We start from the raw sequence: 24,375 nt of genomic DNA, 5'->3' as shown, positions 1-24,375 counted from the left end.
ATATATATATATATATATATATATATATATATATATATATATATATATGTATATATAAAAATATAAAATAAATAATTAATTTCACTTAATGCAGCTCTGACATTGTGATGCTTCTTTCATTTTTTTTCAATTACGCAGGAATAACATATATTTAACATATATTTTTTAAAAACAATAATAATAACAACTTAGCTTTTTAAATTTTATATAGAAAAGTACTTTATTAGGCAGCAGCTGGCTCATAAAAAATGAAAAAAAAATCAAACAGAAATAGTGCAACACGAAATTGATTACGCACCGTAAGAACATTAGTGTCTTAGCCGAGGCGACAGCGTTCAGTAAAGTGTGTGTGTGTGTGTGTGTGTACCTGAAGAACACAGTGTTAATAGCAGCAGTTTTCTTTCTTAAATAAAAGGTGAATTATAGAGCTTTAATCCTGCAGTCTTGGAGCTGAAGATGCTCAAAAACCCCGTAAGGAACACAGTCGTTCCACATCCTGGAAGAAAAAAGAGAAAACGATTCAGAAGCAAGACAGAAGATGATCGTTTAAATGATTTGGGTAGCGTAATGAAATAAAACTATAAATCATGGAAAGAAGAAGAGCATGGTAATGTTAGACATTTTAGTTTTGTAAAAGTTATGCGTTCAAATCTTGATAAAAATAAATTAGTAAATAAAAAAGAAAAAAAGATGACTGAGCTGTGACTGTTTTTTCCACACGTTAATTTCAAGCACTGAAGATGTGTCTTGGAGGGGAATGGTGTACGGTTTATTAGGAAACGAAAAGAAACACGATAAAGCTTACAGCATTAAAACACGTCGACTTCATTACAGCTTGAGATACGTTTAAAGTAGTGATGAAATGTGTGAAATCTGAAGCTAATACTGTTTTTAAAAAACTCACTCTGTGTGTGTGTGTGTGTGTGGAGGTGACTTACTGAAGAGACTTCACACTCGACGATTTCTTTAATGCAGCGCTGAGCTTTTTGGCTCCAATGTCTGTGAACTTGTTGTACTTCACACTGAGGACAGAAACATGATGACGATGATTATTATTATTACATTTATAGACAAATGATTTAAAGAGCACTTGGGAAATTAATTAATTTGGTTTTGTCACGTTTCCTACTAATTCGATTACATTAATTAATTCATTTATTTTTAAATGTACTTTAATGTAATCTAAATTATAGCTAATACTTATTTTATGTTTGTTTTTTTTTTTAATTCGGGCTTAGACCATGTCTTTTTTTCTTATTTTTTGCTGCTGTTGTTTTTTTTTTAAAGTATTATTTACTTTTATATTTTGTAGCTTTTAACTTTAATTCATCACTGAAAATTTAATGGAGAAAAATAATCAGTTTGTCTCCATCATCTTTCCCCCCTTTATTTGTGGCTTACTCCATTTTTTCTTTTCTTTTTTTTTGCTGTTTTGTTCTTTTATTATTATTATTATTATTATTATATATTTTATTAATTTTCTTTAATGTTATGTCCAAATTAAACATTGAAAAATAATCCATTTGGCTCAGACACTTTACCCCCAAATCAATTACATTTTATTTATTGAATACATGTTATATATGGAGCACACGGTGGCTTAGTGGTTAGCACGTTCGCCTTCAAGTTTGAGGGTTCGATTCCCGCCGCTGCCCCGTGTGTGTGTGTGTGTGTGTGTGTGGAGTTTGCAAGTTCTCCCTGTGCTGCGCGAGGGTTTCAGAACTACAGGGGTTTCCTCCAGCTACTCCGGTTTCCCCCCCCAGTCCAAACACATGCATGGTAGTCTGATTGGCATGTCCAAAAAGTGTCCGTAGTGTACGAATGTGTGTGTGAATGTGTGTGTGTGATTGTGCCCTGTGATGGATTGGCACCCCTTCCAGGGTGTCCCCCTCCTTGTGCCCCATGCTCCCTGGGATAGACTCCAGGTTCCCCGCAACCCAGTAGGATAAGCGGTATAGAAAATGGATGGATGGATGTTATATGTGTTACATATTTTGTTTTTTGTTTTTTAAACCTTATTTTATTTTGGGTTTTTTTCTTATTTGGGCTTACTGCATATATTCTGGAGTTGCGTGTTTGTTTGTTTTTTGTTGTTGCTGTATTATTGTTGTTGTTGTTATTATTATTAAAATTATTATTCTAATTATTTACTTTTACCCCCTTTATCTTTTAACTTCAAACAACATTCAACACATCATTTAAAATGTGGTTGGTTTTTTTTTTTAAAGAATTGACTGAAAGTGTGCTACACTCGTGAAGCGGCTCGAGTCTGTCCATCTTCTTTATCTGGCCAGAACCGGGCCTGTCCACATTTTAACTCCGTGGGTGGAATTGCCAGACGGTCCCTTAGGGCCCAAGTTGTGTTGTGATACCGGGTCAGAATATTCTCAGGTGTAAATATGCAGCTCTAATACACACTGGTATTTTTGAGTAAATGTTTTATGTCCATATAGAATAATTGAATATTATTAAAACTAATGGTGGTATTGATATCTGTGTAAGACTGTCACCTCTATAGAACAAGGGCAGGGGAAAGTGAATATCCAGCGAATATCAAACCTAAAACTAACTTTATTGCAGTGAAGCAACATGTTTGAGAAGCCACTGATGGATTCTGCACGCTTTACAGTTAGTTCAATTACACCCGGGTTATGCGAGCATGCCACAATACCAAATAACTCCAACTCAAAAAATAAGACGGGAAGAAAGTAGAAATGAGGCATATTTGAAATATGTTGCAATTTTTAGGAAAAAAATGGGTTTTAAACATAATTCATTGGTCCTTTTAGTTTTCAATATTAAAACAAAAAATTAACGAACGCATCGTCATTTGTAATTTATTTTTCAATTTTGAAACTAAAAAAACCTAATGAACAAAACGTACACGGACCAGAATTTGCAAGTTATTTATGTGTTTGTTTAATATGTTATATATTTGATGAATTTCCTAACAGCTTTTATGTGGCTTAACCCAGTATTTCATTTTCTTTTTTTTATATGAACTTTAACACACTGATTGTGGGTTTGCGGTAGTGTATTGATCCTGTCCGCTTTCTGGTTTCTCCTCTATTTGACCTGGAACTTAATTTAGACCCTGGTTGCTGCGGTGGAAACACACAGAGTACCTCCAAACGCCTCTAGTTCCTGGTGAAAGTTTCTGTGGTGAAAAATGTCATGTGTGTCTTGTTTTAGTTTCAGCTTTAAGCTCATACACACAAGGAGGACTCCGCCTAGAGGGTGTATGTGTGTGTGGCTGTGTGTCTGTGTGCCCATGTCCATCTGTCCTTCCCTTCATTGTTTTCTTTCCTTCCTTTTTTTATTCTTTCTTTCTAATTTGATACAGTGATAATGAAATGCGAGTTTGATTCATTCCCAAGCTCATAACTTTAGAACCTTGTGTATCTTGAACGAATCTCAAAAGCAATAGGCCTTAAATGATCATGAAGGTCAGTGAAGTTCACAGCTCTTTAGAATGTGCCTTCTCCTCTCATTTAACATGCGTCAGGTCAGATCAGTGGAAGCCCTGAACCTGGACGTGTGCCGATTTCAGTGTGCTAGAAGAGAAAGCTGAAATCTGAGCCGTGTGTTACACTGCACGTGTAAAGCTGAGCTTTACTGATGAACGAGACTCACTCCAGGTCCAGCAGAGACGTCATGAGCGGTAAAACTGACGCCAAGCTCTCAGCGCCGCTGTCCCCGATCACGTTTCCATACAGGCTGGAGGAGGTGAGAGTGACAATATTACTTCATAAATACAACACACCGCATCATTCTCTACAGCTGTACACAGGTGTGCTATTATCATTTTCTCATTTGTAAGTTGCTTTGGATAAAAGCTTCTGCTAAATGAATAAATGTAATGTAAATGTAAATTTAGATGAATAAAGTGGGCGTGGCAGGAGGTTGTACCTGAGGCTCTGCAGCGAGGACGCGGACGGTAGGGCCTCGGACAGTTTCTGCACTCCGGCGTCTCCGATGCAGTTCTGAGAAAGACTGGAATGTCGGAGGAAGGAATTTAACGTTACACGCGCTGTGACACTTTCACACAGATTTTATAAATAATCAGCGAGTTCAGGAACACATGCGAGACTGACTTCAGCAGCTTCAGAGACGACAGCGAGCTCAGCACACCGGCCAACTGCTCCGCTTCAGCATCCCCCATTTTATTATTCTCCAGACTGCAAGAGACAAACAGAGTGTTAAAGAGAAGCGCAGTGAGGCGTGTATGCACACACACACACACACACACACACAGAGACGGTACAGCAGTCCTGTATCCTTCACATCAGCTTTACAAACCGCTACACAACAAACTCATAAACTCTCTCTCTGTTTAACGCCGCTTTCTCCCGTCCATCCTTTACATGCTCTATTCCTTTCTTTTTCTTAGTTTTTTTTTCTTTGATTATTTATACATTTCCACTTTCCTTTTCTCTTTTGTTCTGTCCTCCATGCTTTCTTTCTTTCTTCCACTTTTTTCTTTCTATTTTTTTTTCCAGTTTCATTTTTATTGGACATTTCTGCTGGACATTTCTGCTGGACATTTCTGCTGAACTAAACATTTCTATTGAACATTTCTATTGAACGTTTCTGCTGAACATTTCTGCTGAACATTTCTGCTGAACATTTCTGCTGAACATAACATTTCTGCTGAACATTTCTGCTAAACATTTCTGCTGAACATTTCTGCTAAACATTTCTGCTGAACTAAACATTTCTGCTGAACACGTCTACCAAACATGTCTGCTGAACATCACCTTTTTTTCTTCTCTCCTCCCCTCCCTTTCCCAAATATTCCATTGAGAAGAAAAACAAACAAACAAACAAACAAAAAAACAAGTTGAGCAACACACACCAGTAAACATTCACAGGTTTTTTTTTCTTTTTATACTAACAAAGGAAAACAAAATTAAAAGTAACCCCCCCCCCGCACCGGCTCATCATGGCTACCCAATAACTATCGCTGGTTATATAGATATTGTAAGACCCAACAACAGGCACAAAAATTTAAGTGGGAAGTGTCTGTAACTCCATAAAGTATACGATAAAGGGATGCCATTTATAAAAAAAACTTGTCCGTACAACCCTTCATCGTATACCTTATTTTCTCGAGTTTTAGAAAAAACATCACGTCCTTTAGCCACTGGGAGATAGACGGGTATTTAGCAGACTTCCAACGCAACAGTAGAGAACGTCTTGCTATAAGGGATGTGAAAGCAACAACAGCCTTTTGTATCGAGCTCAACGGAACTGAGTCATCAGGAATCCCAAATACAGCAATCAATGGGCAAGGCTTTAAATCTACCCTAAGAATAGTGGACATGATGGTAAAAAAAAAAAAAACAGACCAAAAACCATGGAGATCAGGGCAGAAGAAAAACATATGGCCAAGATGGCAAGGAGAGCCATGACATTTATCACACTTGTCCTCTACGTCAGGATACATCACAGAAAGTCTCGACTTGGACAGACGGACTCTGTTTGAAACTTTGAACTGTATAACTGTGTAACTTTGAACACTTTTTTCTTTCTAAATGTTTTCCTTCCTTCTTTAGAGTTTTAGTTTCCTTTTATTTCGTTCTGAACTTCCATTTTTCTTTCTTTTTGCTTCTCTTTCTTCCTTTGCATTCTTTCTTTCTAAATATCTTTTTCTTTCTTCCTTCCTTTGTTTTTTTCTTTCTAAAGTCTTTCTTTATTTCTTTCTTAGTTTTTTTTCTTTCTAAATGCCTTCCTTCCTTCTTACCATTTTCTTTTATTTATTTCTAAACTTCGATTTCTTTCTTTCTTTCTTTACTTCCTTCTTTCCAAATTCCCTTTTTTCTAAGCTTCCATTTTCTTTCTTTCTGACCTTTTTTCTTGCCTTCTTTTGTACAGGATACAAACCTTTGTACATTTCTTCTTCTTTTTTTTTTTTTTTTTTACCGCGTGATATTTTTCCGCAGGTGAACGTTTATAAGTAGAGAACTTACTCCAGATGATGGAGAGACTGAAGAGCAGATAAGACCTCTGCCTGCCGGAGAAAAACCTCAGGACTGTTCTGCTGGCCGAGCCTTTAGTACATAAAGAGAACACAACACGCTGATCAGTACACACACACACACACATACACACACACACACACACCATCACAGTGTTCCTGTGGACTCATCAATCCTCAACATGCCCCTGTTTATTACTTAGCACCAGATGTTCACTACCTGAGGGCTTGTGTCACCAATTTACAGAAAAAATGTTTAGAAAAGAGAAGAACGAAGCTCGTTACACATACCACAGGTGTGTGTGCATGCGCAGACACCTAATTCATTTAATCTATAATAAAGTAAGTAATCTAAGCTTCAGTACCCATCTTTAATTTTCTGCTTTTCTATCTTTTATTTTCTTGCTGTCCTTTTCTTTATTTCTTTATTCTATAACACCCGACATAAACCAGCTGAATAACGTATCCCTGACGGTCACTGATGAAAGACATCATAAGAGATTTAACATAAATCAAAGAAGATGGGAAAAGGAGGCTGGAGGATTCACAAAGGGTACCACTTTTTGCTTTTTTTTTTGTTTTTGTTTTTAAAATCGGATGGTGGCGTCTTCTTATTCACCGCTCAAATGGAGTCCACATCTAATCTAACACTTTCGCATCATCTTGTCGATATCAAATGAATTAAAAACAGTTATTATTAAGGCCATCATGAGTAATAAGAGATAGAAGTTGACTGAAGTAATTACTCATGGGTGATAACAGAGCTGGGCGATATGACAGAAATATCCTCAAGTATCCTGATATGATATTTTTATGACACATGATGCGCACCACAATATAAACTTTAGCCAACAAACTCTGCAAAACAGTAGTAAAATAAACAAAAACAACCGTTAAAACTAACTGTAATGTCAACAAAAACAACGACAATTAAGTTTAAAAAATGACATCGAATCAGCAGCATCAATTTAGTACCATTTCATTTGTAATGATTAAAACGTAACAAATACATCATCATACCAACGATATCTCAGAAAAGTGTATCGCGTAATCATATATCATTTATATTGATATATCGCCCAGCCCTATGTGATAATGGTTCTTAGTACATGAGCGTTATACGGACAGTTACAGAGTTAGCAAGCTAATTCATATTTGGTGGCTAAAAACGTCATGACCTTTACAACTCCTTAAAATCCTTTAAAAGCGGCAGATATGTTGTCAGTGAAAGAAAATCACAAGACGAGGAACTTCCGAGCACAAATCAAGGCAACAAAAGTAGGAAACGTTCTGTAAGCACAGTGAGGAGTCTTTAAAACGCTGATGTACTGTATCTGCATGGACAGTATGTGTTTGGAGCAAGTTTCTAACGAAAGTATGAAGCCAGCTTTCTTAAAAAGAGATTTGAAAGGACAAAAACCAGTCAAACGTATCAATGAAAGTTTGCTTAGAATTAATTTTTTTTTTTTTTTAAAGTAAACAAGTTTCAGTTAAAGCTAGCCTGACTGAAATTTCTTGTGCTGCCTTCAAGTGTTGTCACAAATCTATGCACTCGGACGGCATCACAATATCATAATTACAAATCAGGAATTCATATTTTACTATGATTTTTCCAAGTCACTGTACAGCAGACGGGAAGATTTAAGTGGGAATTTTGCATGTTAGCTAGTCAGTTCTATATTTTCTTTCAGCACTCCACTATTTCTTTCCAATCAAAGCACTAGAACACACCGCATCATAATAACCACCTTTGAACCCATACAAACAAACAAGGAGGACGTGAAGGATGCGTTTAAGCAAATAATTTCGGTTGAGGGGTTGGGAGGAGGTTTTAGTAGAACTAAATGTGTTGGAATTAAACGTGAACGTATGTATATATGTTCAAATTGATTTTATGGATCCTCTTTAGCCTACTGGTGATTTTACTGTCCAAGTAGACATCAGATTATACTGTAGATCAGAAGGTTTTGAGGGCCTTTTAAAAAAAAATAATATTATGTACATTTCCAATAATCTAAATAGATGGCCGTGATCAGCGGAAGATCTGTTGCTAAGTACAAACCTGAAACATGACAATCTTGTCTGATATTGCAGTCAAATATTATTTGAACAGGTTTTGGTAGGACTCACTCGTACTCCAACTTGTGAAGATGTCTCACCGCTGGGACACCGTCCTCTAGAGCCGGCTCCGCCTCGCTGAAAACACAACGGTGACCGTCACTACATCAGGCTACACAAGTGTTTTATTCTCCCTGTTCACTGGATCTTTAAGCATACAGTTGTGCTCATAAATTTACATACCCCTTGCAGAATCTGCAAAATGTAAATAATTTAAAAAAAACAAGAGGGATCATAAAAATTGCATTTAGGTTTAGTTCTGTGCTGAATAAGCTGTTTTACATAACAGATGATTACATATAGTCCACAAGACACAATAATAACTGAATTTACACAAATGAACCAGTTCAAAAGTTTACATACGCTTCATTCTTAATACTGTGTGTTACCTGGATGATCCGTGACTGTGTTTATGTTTTGTGATAGTTGTTCATTCCTTTGTTTGTCCTGAGCAGTTAAACTGCCCACTGTTCTTCAGAAAAATCCTCCAGGTCCTGCACATTCTTCTTCTGCATATTTGACTCCTTTCCAAAAGTGGCTATATGATGTTGAGATCCATCGTTTCACACTGAAGACAACTGAGGTACTCATACACAACTATTACAAAAGGTGCACATGTTCACTGATGCTGAAGAATGCAACACGATACATTAAGAGCCAGGGGCGTGTAAACTATTGAACAGGATGATCGGTGAAAATTGTTATTATTTTGTCTTCTGGGGAAAATAGCTTATGTAGCTTATGAAGGGCAGTACTAAATAAAAAAAAAAGAGCTTTAAACAAATTTCAACATCATATAGCCGCTGCTGGAAAGGAGTCAAATATGCAGAAGATGCTGGAAAAGTAAAGAATGTGCAGGACCTGGAGGATTTTTCTGAAGAACAGTGGGCAGTTTAACTGCTCATGACAAACAAGGGACTCATGAACAACTCTCACAAAACATAAACACAGTCGTTGATCATCCAGGTAACGACACACAGTATTAAGAATGAAGCGTATGTAAACTTTTGAACTGGTTCATTTGTGTAAATTCAGTTAGTATTGTGTCTTGTGGACTATATGGAAACATCTGTTGTGTAAAACAGTTGATTCAGCTCAGAACTAAATAAAAATCAACTTGCAATTAAAAAAAAAATTATTAACATTCTGCAGATTCTCCAGACAACTGTATGTGCCGTTACTGTAAACACAAATCTCAACGAAAGAACAGAAAACCCATTTACTCCAATGGAAGATAAAAGGAAGTTGTTCAATTTAGTCAATAAATGTTTTAATTTTAAATGAAACGTTTTGTTAGACGCGTCAGCCAGCAGTGTTTGTAAACTTAGTTGTAAACCTGGTTAAACATTGGTCTGGGACTACTTTTCAGAGGGCAGAATTTGTGGTTAGTTGTGGCTCTGATGGCGTATGGATACAATGCAATCTTCAAGAATGTGTCAAGTGTATAAGTCCACAGTTTTTGCTTGCGAGAATTTGCATCTACACAACACTCATCATTAAAGCATTGTTGATGTCTCACCATAAGGGCAGCTTCTTCTCATTGTGGATTTGTACAAGAACGAGCAGGTTCTCCACATGAGACACCTGAGACACCTTCAGAGGGTTTATAGTAAACTTGTCGATGGCATTTTTCAAACTCAGTTTATCATTGCTGTGATGCAGGTCCTCCCACAGATTAATGGCGTCCATCGTAGGTGCTCTATTGGGGGGGAAAGGCAATAAATAATTAAGAAGTCCCCAATATAGCTTTATGAATATAAATATGTACAAGATTTACAATATATCTCAAATATTCAAATATATTCTACTTCAAAAAACAATATAGAATGTTTTTGATGACAAGAATTAACAAAAAAATTTATTTCAGTTTTAAATTATACATCTACATTACTGCATCTACACCTTGCAATATGTCTTACCTTGAGGCTATTTAAAAAGTTAACTAAAGTGTGCTTTTTTGTATGATTTGCCACAATAATGCTGTTGTCGATAAAAACAAATTGCAAATCTTAAATGGTCATGTGCTGGTCTCGAGTTAAAATGGTTGGCCTTAGATTGCTTAACATGGCCTTTGGGACCAAAAATGGCCAACAAAAAAATTCTGGAAGTGTCTGAAATTGTGGAACAAAATCTCGTAATCTCATGATTGTTGACAAGTCACCAATAGGACTTGTGAGAGAATGTAATGTATGAACTAATGTACAGATCACATGAACATGACTCATATTGCACAGAATTAGACTAAGATCTTATTGGCAACATCTTGTTCACCATGATGTGGGACAAACTGATAACGCCACTGTTACTGCATTGTGTAAAGCAGAATTAAGCAAACTTAAAAACATGGATTTCTCACCGGAATGAGGCCACACAGTCCAGCGCAACCAGCTCTTTGAGACCACTGAGAGGAACACACGTGTCCCTCAAGTCAATGGAAAATGTCCGTTTGAGTCCTTTGGTATTCAAAAGAAGATGCCAAACAACATAGACATCCACTGGAGAGAGCTGAGCTCCGCAAAATGACAGATTGTCAGGAAGGTTTTTGACCAGAAGTTTGGCAAGTTTGACATTTCTGGCCTCGTACACACAGTGAAACAGTTCCAGTAACCTGCTGGGAATCAGCTCGCCCGGTTTCAGATTCTCCAAATGGACTTCCACTGCTTTTCTTTTGGCCTGTAGGTCAGTACTGCTTTGGAAGACCCTGAAACAGGGGGGGGTGTTTTTCTGAAAGAGTAATCCCATTACGAACCTTTGTAGCATATCCTGCCATTCTCCTGGAGACTTCCTTTTACGTTGGTGGAGTGCAGTCTGACCCAGCAGCGCTTTATCATTCATTTCATTAGAATGTACCAAAAGCAGAGCAGTTAGAAGGTTCTGCACAAAAAGATTAGCAAAATAGGTGACCTGCTTGTTGCCAGGTTCTTCATATCGTGTACGTGTCGTAAGTATCCCAGAGTTGAGTCCGTAGTCTACCAGGTTTTTGTTTTGATTTTGGTTTAAAAGGGAGCTTTGCGTCTTAAATCCATCCCATGCCACGTTACACAACTGCACAATGTCCTTGTTGGATCCCTGAAGGTTATCATTCAGCTCTAAATGCTGGCTGAGCACTCTTTGGTATAAATCCGTAAGAGTCGAAGGCAAACCATTGCTTTTTTGATGCTCTGACAAAAAGCACGTAAGGCGACATAGCAAAGGGTTCGAGCATAAGTTGAAAATATATTTTTGGCTTGTTATTGTTCTTAGTGCATTCTCTTTCTCTGATGTATCCACAAAATAGTTTGAGACATACATTTCTATGTCCTTTGGAGAAAAGCAACATAACTCCAAGATACTGTCTACTTTCCGCAGCAGCTGATTCAAGACATCTTTGGGTCGGGTGGCAATCAAAAGTGTGCACCCTGACAGAATCTTTTTCTGGAACAAACCAGAAAAGAGCTGCCGGATACTGTAGTCGCCATCTGTGGCTGAGGTAGCGGTGGATTGAAGAAGACCTTCAAGGTCTTTCATGTCATCGAAACTGTCAAAAACAACGAGAACATTCTCGGGAAAGGCGAGAACGTGTTTGAAGACGGCCTCTGAATCCTCACACTGAGGAAACATGGATGAGTCAAACAGCAAACTCTTCAGACTATAGCTCGCCTGAGTCAGATTGAGAATTTTGCAATTCAGCAAAAAGATGAATTGGAACTGCTGAAGGCCACCGGTGGACCAGTCCAAGGCCAAACGCTGGATAAATGTGCTTTTTCCCATGCCGGCTTTCCCAAGGACTGTGATCAGTTGCTTGTTATTGGATCCATAGTTTTGGAAAACATGGCTCCTGTGCATCATGGCTTTCTTTCGCTCTGAATCACTGAGCACCACAAGTTCCTTCTCTAAGCATTTGTTTGCATTTTTGCCAGTTCTGATGATAAGCTTCCTTTGCACCAGTGGTGTGTCTATGTAGTGAGACTCCATGCTCATTCCTCCTTGCATCATACTACACGTTTTTTGTAGGTGTAACTTCAAGCACTCAATGGAGTCTTGAACATTCTCTGTACAAAAAACACATTTTAGATATTATTGATATGAGCTTTAAATGATTATTTGGACACAGAATTAGTCTAGTAACTTTATTTTGCCTCACTTGGTATCACTGGCATCTTCTTGATTTGCTGGGTTGTAGAAAGATACTCTTTGGAGGGTGATTTGTCTGTGATGTAACAAAATCAGACAAAATAAATGGTTCTACAAAAACAACCAATAACTGACCAGCCACTGAAATACTGATTATATAAGCAAAGACAAGAACAGTAAGTCTACCTTTTGAGGGTGAAACAGGAGCTAGTTGGGATGGAGACTGACCCCTACTTGCGCTGTCCGATAATGAGCTTACGGGATGAATGGACATGCTGAGCTCTAAAGGAGCCACTGTACCATCGACTGAAGAAGCAAAGGATAGTTGATAGTTAATGCACATATAATGAGTACCATCATTCTTTTGAACATGTACTTGGTGGTGTCAATTCAATTTAACCAAGCCCAAAGTTATGCATTATTAACTCTGTTAATAATGCATGACTCAATGCATATTTCCATTCCTGACCATTCACCTGTCATCAATTGAATTGGCATGGCTGGTTTAATTATATAATTATACCAATATTTAATACCAATACAAGTTAATTACAGTGGTTGCAAAAGTTCTGGTTTCTTCTACTTTACATAGGAACTACAATCTCTTCAAAAACCTTCATGGCAATCTGTTGTTTTGTCTTGCAGAAACTGTAAAGTGGAAGCCAACATTGATGGTCCTTGGAAGACCAATCTGAGGATATATTTCCTGTAACACCTGAGGAAGTTTGACCAGCTGCAAGAGCTGTTGGTCCAGTTCAATAATCTGTACTCAGCACTTGTATGAAAGTCTGGTTTGGCTTTGCCAACAATCATGAGTTCAACAGACCACACACCAGGACATGTTCCATATAGAGCTAGGAAGCGAATGGCAAATATTACAACCGACCCCTTGCATGTTGGCTACAATGTAAAGTAGTGAGTGTACAGCTTGTATAACAGTGTAAATTTGCTGTCCCCTCAAAATAACTCAACACACAGCCATTAATGTCTAAACTGCTGGCAACAAAATTGAGTACACCCCTAAGTGTAAATGTCCAAATTGGGTCCAAAGTGTCAATATTTGTGTGGCCACCATTATTTTCCAGCACTGCCTTAACCCTCTTGGGCATGGAGTTCACCAGAGCTTCACAGGTTGCCACTGGAGTCCTCTTCCACTCCTCCATGATGACGTCACGGAGCTGGTGGATGTTAGAGACCTTGTGCTCCTCCACCTTCCGTTTGAGGATGCCCCACAGATGCTCAATAGGGTTTAGTCCATCACCTTCACCCTCAGCTTCTTTAGCAAGGCAGTGGTCGTCTTGGAGGTGTGTTTGGGGTCGTTATCATGCTGGAATACTTCCCTGCGGCCCAGTCTCCGAAGGGAGGGGATCATGCTCTCGTTCAGTATGTCACAGTACATGTTGGCATTCATGGTTCCCTCAATGAACTGTAGCTCCCCAGTGCCGGCAGCACTCATGCAGCCCCAGACCATGACACTCCCACCACCATGCTTGACTGTAGGCAAGACACACTTGTCTTTGTACTCCTCACCTGGTTGCCGCCACACACGCTTGACACCATCTGAACCAAATAAGGTTATCTTGGTCTCATCAGACCACAGGACATGGTTCCAGTAATCCATGTCCTTAGTCTGCTTGTCTTCAGCAAACTGTTTGCGGGCTTTCTTGTGCATCATCTTTTGAAGAGGCTTCCTTCTGGGACGACAGCCATGCAGACCAATTTGATGCAGTGTGTGGCGTATGGTCTGAGCACTGACAGGCTGACCCCCACCCCTTCAACCTCTGCAGCAATGCTGGCAGCACTCATACGTCTATTTCCCAAAGACAACCTCTGGATTTGACCCTGAGCACGTGCACTCAACTTCTTTGGTCGACCATGGCGAGTCCTGTTCTGAGTGGAACCTGTCCTGTTAAACCGCTGTATGGTCTTGGCCACTGTGCTGCAGCTCAGTGTCAGGGTCTTGGCAATCTTCTTATAGTCTAGGCCATCTTTACGTAGAGCAACAATTCTTTTTTCAGATCCTCAGAGAGTTCTTTGCCATGAGGTGCCATGTCGAACTTCCAGTGACCAGTATGAGGGAGTGTGAGAGCAATGACACCAAATTTAACACACCTGTTAATGGCTGCGTGTTGAGTTATTTTGAGGGGACAGCAAATTTACACTGTTACACAAGCTGTACACTCACTACTTTACATTGTAGCAAAGTGTCATTTCTTCAGTGTTGTCACATGAAAAGATATAATCAAATATTTACAAAAATGTGAGGGGTGTACTCACTTTTGTGAGATACTGTATATAAACTCCTTCTCTCTAGAACGCACTTCAGATAAATATACATCAAAACCACAAGATGCCAGAATGTCTACCTTATTCTTCTCAGTTCATGTTACTACATGTCTCTACTGTGCCAGTAGGATGCCAGTTTGGCAGATTGATTTACTGGGTCCATTCCAGAACAAACAAACCTACCCTGGAAAAGTTCCCACTTTCCTTCCCTGACTTCCTATGCAATAGTTGCATATTGTGTCTACATCTGTAGATAGCAAAAAGGCCAATATATTGGTAATACAGTCTGTGTTCTGCCTGTGTTCTGCCAATACAGCAACACTTTACACTTAATGCAACCATTAGTCTCTACATTGGCTGTATTCTTGACTGGTGAACAGAAACCATTTGACATTCTGATTATTTTTGCTTCAACGTACAATGAAGTAAAACTGAAATGTGCAATCTTATTATGTCTGTTTCACTTTCCCAACAGCAAAGGTGTGGCCTCATCTTGCCATCGGAAATAACACCCCTGGGACCTAACACTGTGACCTAATCATTCAAGCAGCCATTATTGAAAGTGTCGCGTCATTGCTGTGTCATTCGTACAAACAGATATTTGATTTGGAAAAAGTCATCTGTTTTACTTACCAGGTGACATAGGGGCAATCTGTGGCATTGGCACTGGAGCTAGAGATTGTGGAGAAACTACAGAGTCACAGACAAAATGGTGGTCACTGTTTAGACAAAGAATAAACAAACAGATGGTGAGATAATGAAACTCATGACTCACCCAGCACATAGGTGTGCCCTACCGGCAGAATGCCTTTAATCACTGGAGGAGAGAGAGGGTTGAATGTTTGTATGATCTGCATTGCTGGTGCACCTGAAAGAGTGGAAAAAATCCACACATGGTTACATGGTGGCTGAAATCTAACCAGGAAACGGGACCAAAATATTAGAGCTCATGTTCACCAGATGGCATCAGAGAGGCGGTAGTGGCAATCGTTAAGGGGAAGCGTACAAGCGAGGACATGCCAGTGACGTGGAAATCCCCTTCCTGCACAGCCATGTTGACTTCAGGGGGAGTTTCAGAGCTCTGGGGGGCTAATGGAAGGATGAGACAAGTGGGAAACTAAGGGGATTACCAATTAAACAAAGAAAAGGTTTCACTTTATACTTTGAAATGAGTGTGCATTCACAAATGTCTTTCAGTATTTGACAGTTACATTTTTGTTTTGTTTTTTATTCTGAGCTTACCTCTTTTACTGCGTTTAGGGCGAGGTGTTTTCTTCGGTGCCCTTTCACACACTACTGAGAATCACACAGATACACAGACACACACACACACACACACACACACACACACCCCTCGTGTGTTCACAGTTTGCAAGAGTAATAAAAAAAGAGCAAATAAAGAAGTGTAATCAATGAATTTAAATAATGTTCACCTCGACGCTTCCTGGTTGGTATTTCCTTGGGAGCTGAAATCTCACTGCATCCATCATAAACCAGTGTGGATTTTTCATCTAATCCATCAGATAAAGAGAGGCAGAAGCAGCAGAAGCAACAAATCAACTGTCAGTGGTTAACTTAAAAGCAAACCAGTTTAACTCCATATCCACCATCAATGGATGATAAAGATGCGGACGTTTAACTCATTTTTCATCTTCTGGTGCACTTTAGTAGTCGGTTCTATCATTGGTGTCTTTACATGCCATAAAAAACTGCCTTGCACTCACCTGGGATATCGTCCCAGACCTCATCTGAGTAACTTGAATCTATTGTTAAAAAAAAGGGAATGCATAAATATATTTTAAAATAGAATTTTAAACTGAATCTTAGATGTTTGTCATTTATGTGTAGAGTGGAGTTTAACTGACCGAGAAATTCTTCAAATGGAAATTCTTCAAGTGGAGCAGAGACGATCATGTCCAATAGACGATCTGTTACTTATAAAAACAAACAAACAAACAATGCTTCATATTCTTTAATTGTCGGCTATATATATATATATATATATATATATATATATATATATATATATATATATATATATATATATATATATACACACACACACACGCACAGTGGGGGAATTAAGTATTGAACGTGTCCATAGGGGTTATTCACATGAAATTTTCACCAGACATCAGTATTAACTCAAGAAATCTGCAAATTTAAAGAATTCACAACATTAAAGTCCATAAATAAAGTTGTGTGTAATAAAGTGGAATGACACAGGAAAAAAGTATTGAACACACTAATAAAAAGCAGTTCTCCAAGGCAAGTTAAGGCAAGGGACCAGCTGAAATCCGTAAGTAATTATACCCCCTATCTGTGTAAATTAATATCAGCTGGGTTAGTAAATTGATGGTCTATAAAAAGGCTTTTCGTTACCAAGGTGTCACACAAGAAACATCTCATGATGGATAAAAGCAAAGAGCTCTCCCAAGACCTTTGCAACCTTATTGTTGCGAAACATATTGATGGAATCAGATACAGACGTATTTCAAAACTTCTGGATCTTCCAGTAAGCACCATTGAGGCCATTATCTGCAAGTGGAAGCAACATAACTCCGTCATCAACCGGCCATGCACAGGAGCTCCTCACAAGATTTCTGACCAGGGAGTCAGAAGAATAGCCAGAAGAGTAGCCCAAGAGCCAAGGACCACTCGGAAAGAGCTCCAGAAACACTTGGAGGCAGCAGGTGCCATCGTCACAGAGAAAAGAATAGGCAATGCACTCCACTGCTCACGCTCACCTCGCAAGACTCCATTACTAAAGAAAAAGCATGTCGAAGCTCGTTTAAAGTTTGCTACAACTCATTTGGACAAGCCTATGAAATACTGGGAGAGTGTAGTCTGGTCAGATGAGAGCAAAATTTTACTTTTTGGCTGTCATACTACACACCATGTTTGGAGAAGAAATTGCACTGCACATCAGCCTAAAAACACTATACCAACAGTGAAGTTTGGAGGAGGAAGCATCATGGAGTGGGGCTGTTTTTCATCCCATGGTACTGACAGACTTCATATAAATGAAGGAACGATGAATGGAGCCCTTTACCAGGAGATTCTTGAGAAGAATCTGCTGCCATCCACCAGGATGATGAAGATGAGACGTGGGTGGACCTTCCAGCAAGGCAACGATCCAAAGCATACAGCAAAGGAAACTCTCAATTGGTTTCAGAGGGAACAAATCAAGGTGTTAGAATGGTCCAGTCAATAACCTGACTTGAATCCAGTTGAACAAGATTTAAAGACAATATGTTTAGAAGAATGGGAAAAAATCACACCTGACTACAGCGGCTGATTAATTACTTCATGCAGGAAGCATCCTGAAGCTGTCATTACAAACAAAGACTTCTCCACTAAGTATTAAATATGTTTCAGTTAGTGTGTTCAATACTTTTTTTTCCCCCTGTGTCATTCCACTTTATTACACATAACTTTATTTATGGACTTTAATGTTGTGAATCCTTTATATTTCTGGATTTCTTGAGTTAATACCAAAGTCTGGTGAAAATTTAATGTGAATCGCCCCATTGGAAATATATTTACTGAAAAATACTATTGGCGAGCCCAATACTCATTTCCCCCAGTGTGTGTGTGTGTGTGTGTGTGTGTGTGTATATATATATATATATATATATATGGTTTTTTTTTTGGTAAATGATCCTTACCAGGCATGGTTTCCCCATGATCCACACTGGTCATGATGTCTTCAGGTTCTATGAGAATACAAACGGGGTTAAACTGGATTCACTGCCAGCAGTGTGAGGGGAACAGGCTTTAATTTCAATTATGCTTAATTATATGGACTTATTTTTAGTTATAGACTGAATAAACATTGCCTAATTAAATTAAAGGACATTACTGTAGCTTGGACATTCCTTTGTTAATATTTTAAATATAGTTTTGTGGTTTGTTATGTTAACTAATGCAGTAAACAATGTTAAGGTAAAGATTCACTATTAATACATTAGCTCAGTAGTGACATGGAATTGTGATTAACCCTTTAAATGCACAGGAGCCATTCAGCAGGTCTTTTAAGGAAGCAATGTACCCCCTAACCATCTGAAGTACCCCTTAAGGAAGCAATGTACCCTCTTGTAATAATATTACTGCAGCAAATGTTACTGAATATCCTCTTGCTGACTCAAATAAAATCATAGCATTGGAACAAATGTGCATAAACACTTATACACACACACACATATATATATATAGTTAGGGGTTATATTGCATCTTTAAGGGGTTCTTGAATAGTTATGGGGTGTATTGTATCTTCAAGAGGTTCTTTGGATACATACATACATATTTATATTCTATTATATCCAAAACACTTTTTTAGTAAGCGCCGTGCACCTTTATTATAAAACAAACCCATCAATGTGCCCCTTAACTATCCAAAGAACCCCTTAAAGCACCAATGTGATTCCTCATTATCCATAGCACCCCTAAAGTAAAAGCTTTTACAGTAAACTAGCACAATGAGCACGTTTTGCTTTTAGTTGTATAAATAGCAGTTAATAGCCTAGATTTACTCACTGAAGGAAATCTTTTCATTTATTTTCAAAACGAAAGCATGTGTAACACTGTATTAGATCATCATTCTCCTACTCATCCTCATCACTACGAATAGCACCATTGTGCTAGTCATGATTAACTTCCATCAGATTAGGCTATATCATCAGTTCTTCTCCAGCGCAATTTAACTAGACATTAATAACATTATTATGTTATATAAAACACACATAACGAAACGGTATGCATACATATATGTTTAAAATGACTTTCATGATGTGCGCAGTGTATCTTCAGGAGTCATATCAGTGACTCCGACTCGAACCGCACACAGTGCGCCAAAAATAAACCGCCTCAAGAGTCGCTACATCGATCATACAGCATTTATATATGGCGTCTTTATTGTGGTTAGAAAACACAGAGGAAGAAGCGCACTTAAAAAGATGCACATTCCAACACATTCCAACCAAGCCGGCTACAAAAGTACATCTTTACACAAAATATGTCCCCCAAAAAGTATTAATAGACATCACTGCAACAAAAAAAAAAGTTATTAAATGTCTCCTAAAATAAACAATAACATTATACATAAATGCGCGTAAACATGCTCAAACGTCACCAAGACGCGCTTTTATTCCAGTTCTTTAACGAGGTATTATTCAGCTCTCTATTCTATAGCCTATAAAAATGATAGATTACCTGTTTCGGAGCGTGCCTCCATTTTATACTGCAAAAGCATGTTTTTAGTTCATGATAATATGAGTAGGATTGAAGAGGGGAAGCTGACGCTCTGCCTATGTCCTCTGTTTGCACTGAACTGGCGCAGTGTGGTGCGACTTGGGTTTGATTTGGTTTTACTTTCATATTCAGGGGTCTGGCCTGGAACTGTGGCGCTCAGCACAGATGTTTATACGTGCAGGTGCAAGACTTTAGGATTTCATTTCGAATTACTTGAACGTTGAGTCAATTTATTATAGTAATGGCATGAAAATATAGGAATATACAGAAATAATGCAAATATCGTAACATATTTAGCTCTGTCTGTCTGTCTGTCAGTATGTGCAGACCTGACCCCCCTGACCATCACACCCATTTGTGCTTGTTGAACATCTCATTCTAGATTTATTCCCCACTTTGCTGTTATTATAAGCTCCACTCTTCTGGGAAGGCTTTCCACTAGATTTTAGCACGTGGCTGTGGGGATTTGTGATCATTCAGCTACAAGAGCATTAGTGAGGTTGAGATCAGACACTGATGAACAGGATGTCTAGGAGGCTCCAGTTCCAGTTCATCCCAAAGGTGTTCAGTGGGGTTGAGGTCAGGGTTCTGTGCAGGACTCTCGAGTTCTTCCACCTTCTTCCAACCATAACACACTTCATGGAGCACGCTTTGTGCACTTTCATGCTGGAGCAGGTTTGAGCCTTTTAGTTCCAGTGAAGGGAAACTGTAATGCTACAGCGTATAGAGATGTTCTATACAACTGTGCGCTTTTAACTTTTGGCAACAGTTTGAGGAAGAACCACATACGAGGGTGAAGGTCAGGTGTCCACATATTCTTGCCCATATCATGTATATCAATCAGTCTATCTATCTACCTGCAATTGCCCATGCCATTTTTGGGTGTAGAGGCAGTGCCAACTGTACCAGGTGTGAAATGCAGCCTTACAACTCATCAAATACACAAACCCTGGAGCTGGAATTACACTTCCTGTTTACTCCCATGGTTCGGTGCCCATGACAACACCGCCAACATTCTTCTGGAGTGTCGTGTAATGATCTACCGAACCAGTATTAAAAATTCAAAGACATCACTGATTATAAACAGCCATTAGAATGTCGTGATTAAAACCTGCCAGACAGGAAGGTCTGCTAGGTTTGGCTCTGCACTGCCAAGAACACAACCACAAATGCCAGTTATTATGCAGTGCTCTGGCAAGAGGGTGGGGGATGGGTGGCAGTTTCTTCTTGGCTGCACTGCCACATATTTCCCATGACTTTTCCCACAAGTTATTTTGGGCCTTCAGGATTTATCAGAATTTAACAGGGTTCCTGGACACACGTTTATTCTACAGGTTTGAATAACAATAATAATAATAATAATAATAATAATAATAATAATAATAATAAACAACACTATCAACTGAAAAAAAAATAATCACCAAAGGTTTAGAGGACAATCATACCATGGATATCTCTCTCGTTCTCTGTGAGGACTGAAGAGAGGATTACTTTGCTGGCATCCCATTTCTCCCAAACAGGAAGAGCGAGTCTCCTGGCCAAATCGTCCACATCCACATCGCTCAGGCTCTCGGAAAAAAAGCTCTGGTAGTACTGAGCAGAAAAGATCTGAGCCTCCACAAGCTGGGTGAGAAGTGAAGGCAGGAAGTTCGGATTCAACTCCTGCAGAACCCTCCTCACCTCGGATAGAACGTCTTGGAAAGGCACCATGATTCCACAAGCTCTTCATAAGATTCTCATGAGGCATCCAGGACCTTCATCAAAATCTTCACCAGACTGTTTGGATGGAGGAACAGCTCGAAAGCAACTCACAACAAAGCATTCATGATCGCCAACATGCAATGCTCGGACAGTTTCACATGTGCTTTTCCCAAATCAGAGAAACACGCAGATACTTTGAAGAGGATGGCTCTATCTCACTTCACTTTTTTTTTCAGACTAGAAATCAGATGTAACGGAGAAGTGGGAAGTTTAATTCCATCACAATGCGTAAAACTCATGAAAATGGTGAAATGCTAATCAAGCATCGGTGAGTCAGTCATGTACGATCCACAAATCTGATCCGAGGTCAGAACTGCACTGAGCTGAACTGAATAAACAGAACTATTCACATAAATAACAAATTATTAAGCCTTCGGGTCACATTCTAAGAGAATCAAACAATTTTTAAGTTATTAACATTTTTAACAGTGAATTGTAAAAATATAAAACAGAGTATTACAAAATAAAAACAATCATATAAAGCCATTACAGATGCCGGTTTGATTCTTAAAGACTCTGGTATTGACTTTCACTTTTGCAAGAAATTCATTTCATTTCAGACTGCACTTTTTTCTTTGTGGAAATCCCCCACCAATTTTTTAATGTGTCATTTTTAAAAAATGAATCAACTCTATTAGGAAACATGACATTTATTTTGAACAGTATACTCTTAGTGGATCCCTACAACAATGTGTTTTCCTTCTAATCCAAGTACTGGAAAGATCCAGCGAACCCTTAAAGAACCCTTGGAGAACCTTCCCCCTATAAAAGTGTATGTATTAACGTGTGTACAGGTGTGATGGAACTTGTAAAAGTTCTATGTAGAACCATACAACAATGTTTTCCTGTAAGAAAGAGTATTTGAAAGCAGTAAGGGTTTCAAGTAGAGCCTTTAAGAGTTTCCACATACCCAGTAAAAATACACGTTCCTAGAAAAAAAAAAGGTTTTCTAAGGGTTTGTTAAAGTTTTATTGGATAAATAAAGGACTGTAGTTTCCAAAAAGGGTTGTACTTGGATTGGAACAGATAGGAAAACAAATGTTGTAGGATTCTATGAACCCTTAAAAAAAAACCCCTGAAGACTCCATACTTATTGCACAGAAGCCTTGAAGAATGTAGAACCCTATATATAAGGGTTTATCAGAAAAAGGTTCCAAGTGATAACATTTTTGGAAGCAACCAGTGAACCCTCAAAGAACCCCATTTCCCTTAGCTTGTACTTATTAACTGCATAAGCATGTTGGGGAACCTTTAAAGATTCCATCTAGAACCCTACAAAGTGTTTTCCTATCAGAAAGGCTTCCAATACAAGTACAAGCTTTTTTTTTTTGGACACTAAGAACCCTTAATTATACAATGAAGGCTTAAAGAACATCTGAAGAACCTCTACTTATTAAAAAAGAAACCTTGAAAACTGTAGCTCCATACAACTATAAAAAAGAGCTTTTTTTTGGAAGCTAATATCCCTTAAATATACAATGAATCCTTAAAGAACCCTTAAAGAACCCTTGAAGAACCCTTGTTTCTAAGAGTGTATGTATTAACTGGGTAAGTACTGAACTTGTCCCGAGTTTAACATTTAGCTCTTGGTAGCTGCTTAAGGGTTCATATCTTTCTAAAAGATTCTTAACTGGACCTTTAATAATGTTTGAAAATGTGATCTACCCAAGCAATGAAGTAAAACTAAACATTATTCCTAAACAGGATTTACTATTCATGATTCATTTCATTTAAAAAAAAAAGAATGAAAAAACACAAAGCATTTCTGACGTCAAATATGATCTATGAAATATGATGAATTGTAATTAAAAAACACATTAAAATGATTCAACTATCACCATGTTCACTTTTAATAATAGCATCCATTGTGCAATTCGACAATGATCCTGATTACCAAAAAAATTCCAGAAAGTACAGAAGGAAATTTTCCCTTTGTTAGGTCCCCAGTCCGTTTAGAACAGTTTCTTCTTCATGGGTCTTACATTTTCCTCACTAGAAACTTCACACCTTTTCAGTGTTTTTTGAAACTTCCCTGAAGTCCCCGCATTTAGCTTTGTTGTTATATTTTAAAGGTCATCCATGAAAAGAGAATACATTAAAATGCCATGTGCAGAAAAATGAGGGAAAGTTAAAAAAAAAAAAAAAAGTCAAAAGACAACCAAATAAAAGCATCAGTGTCTTCCAGAAATGCTTTCCAGAAAAAAGAAAAAAGAAAAATCCAAGTCTGCAAAAACAATGACTTTAAAATTCCACATTTTTCTGAATGGCACCAAAATGATACCTTATCAAGTCAAATTATGTGTAAGCAAAATGATCCAAGATATTATCTATATATCTATAATATTTCCATTTTTACATCATTATAAAATAAATACATAGCTTATTTCTAAACATTCACCAACTTTCACCCTGAAAATATCTCATTCTGTTAGTGTTTATTTCCAGAAAGAAGCTAAATTAAGCATTTGTGTCAAGGTTTAATATGAGATTATGATGAAATATTAGATAAAGGAGACTATATTTGTATTCATTATGCTCACTTGTGCAGTGTGTGAGCATGGGGTTTGCTATGGTGGTGTTTTAGCGGTTTGTGATGGCAGCTTTACAGAACCGATGATCAGACGATAAATCAGGATGGAATGCTGTTGAGGACGTTCAGGTAGATCAGGTGGACATCAGACCTGCGTTTCAATGCTTTGTTAAACACACCCTCGTCTACTTCCTCTTATGACTCAGAAGTGTGTGTGTACTTGTAAACCATGTAAACAAACATCTCCATGACCATTTGTACACTTTATTTATTCTAGCTGTTTACAGAGTTATACTGCCTAGAACAGCGATTACTATGACGTGTTCATTAATAACTAAAA

The 24,375-nt window shown here is 38.2% G+C and overlaps 1 protein-coding gene across 3 annotated transcripts; it reads right to left on the bottom strand.

Annotated features, from left to right (window-relative positions):
- Positions 1-157: 157 nt before the first annotated feature.
- ciita (class II, major histocompatibility complex, transactivator) lies at positions 158-24,291 on the bottom strand. 3 transcript variants are annotated; one of them, XM_053652187.1, is made up of 20 exons: positions 21,190-24,291; positions 18,163-18,210; positions 16,360-16,428; positions 16,219-16,257; positions 15,928-16,005; positions 15,737-15,790; positions 15,452-15,583; positions 15,270-15,362; positions 15,128-15,184; positions 12,395-12,514; positions 12,219-12,284; positions 10,452-12,126; positions 9,615-9,794; positions 8,108-8,173; positions 5,970-6,050; positions 4,095-4,178; positions 3,910-3,993; positions 3,634-3,717; positions 939-1,022; positions 158-496 (listed from the first exon to the last, which is right to left on the bottom strand). In XM_053652187.1, the coding sequence occupies exons 1-20, from the start codon at positions 21,452-21,454 to the stop codon at positions 421-423; spliced, it is 3,435 nt and encodes a 1,144-aa protein (XP_053508162.1). In that variant the 5' UTR covers positions 21,455-24,291; the 3' UTR covers positions 158-420. The 3 variants fall into 3 exon arrangements, with proteins under 3 accessions (XP_053508162.1, XP_053508171.1, XP_053508153.1); XM_053652196.1 differs by lacking the exon at positions 21,190-24,291 and adding an exon at positions 19,706-19,900 and having other exon boundaries at positions 159-496; positions 15,737-15,787; XM_053652178.1 differs by lacking the exon at positions 21,190-24,291 and adding an exon at positions 19,706-19,899 and having other exon boundaries at positions 159-496.
- Positions 24,292-24,375: the final 84 nt, after the last annotated feature.

The sequence above is a fragment of the Ictalurus furcatus genome, chromosome 2 (assembly GCF_023375685.1).
Source record: "Ictalurus furcatus strain D&B chromosome 2, Billie_1.0, whole genome shotgun sequence".
In the NCBI taxonomy this organism is placed as follows: Eukaryota; Metazoa; Chordata; class Actinopteri; order Siluriformes; family Ictaluridae; genus Ictalurus; species Ictalurus furcatus.
Note: the sequence above shows the minus strand (reverse complement) of the source record. Positions and strands in the feature narration are given on the sequence as shown.

Excerpts from the sequence above, each read along its gene's own strand:
- ciita (XM_053652187.1), bottom strand. The coding sequence starts at position 21,454 with ATGGTGCCTTTCCAAGACGTTCTATCCGAGGTGAGGAGGGTTCTGCAG. Across the intron at positions 15,363-15,451 it reads CGCCTCTCTGATGCCATCTG|GTGCACCAGCAATGCAGATC; the intron begins GTGAACATGAGC and ends CCACTCTTTCAG. Across the intron at positions 3,994-4,094 it reads TCGTCTCTGAAGCTGCTGAA|TCTTTCTCAGAACTGCATCG; the intron begins GTCAGTCTCGCA and ends CCGACATTCCAG.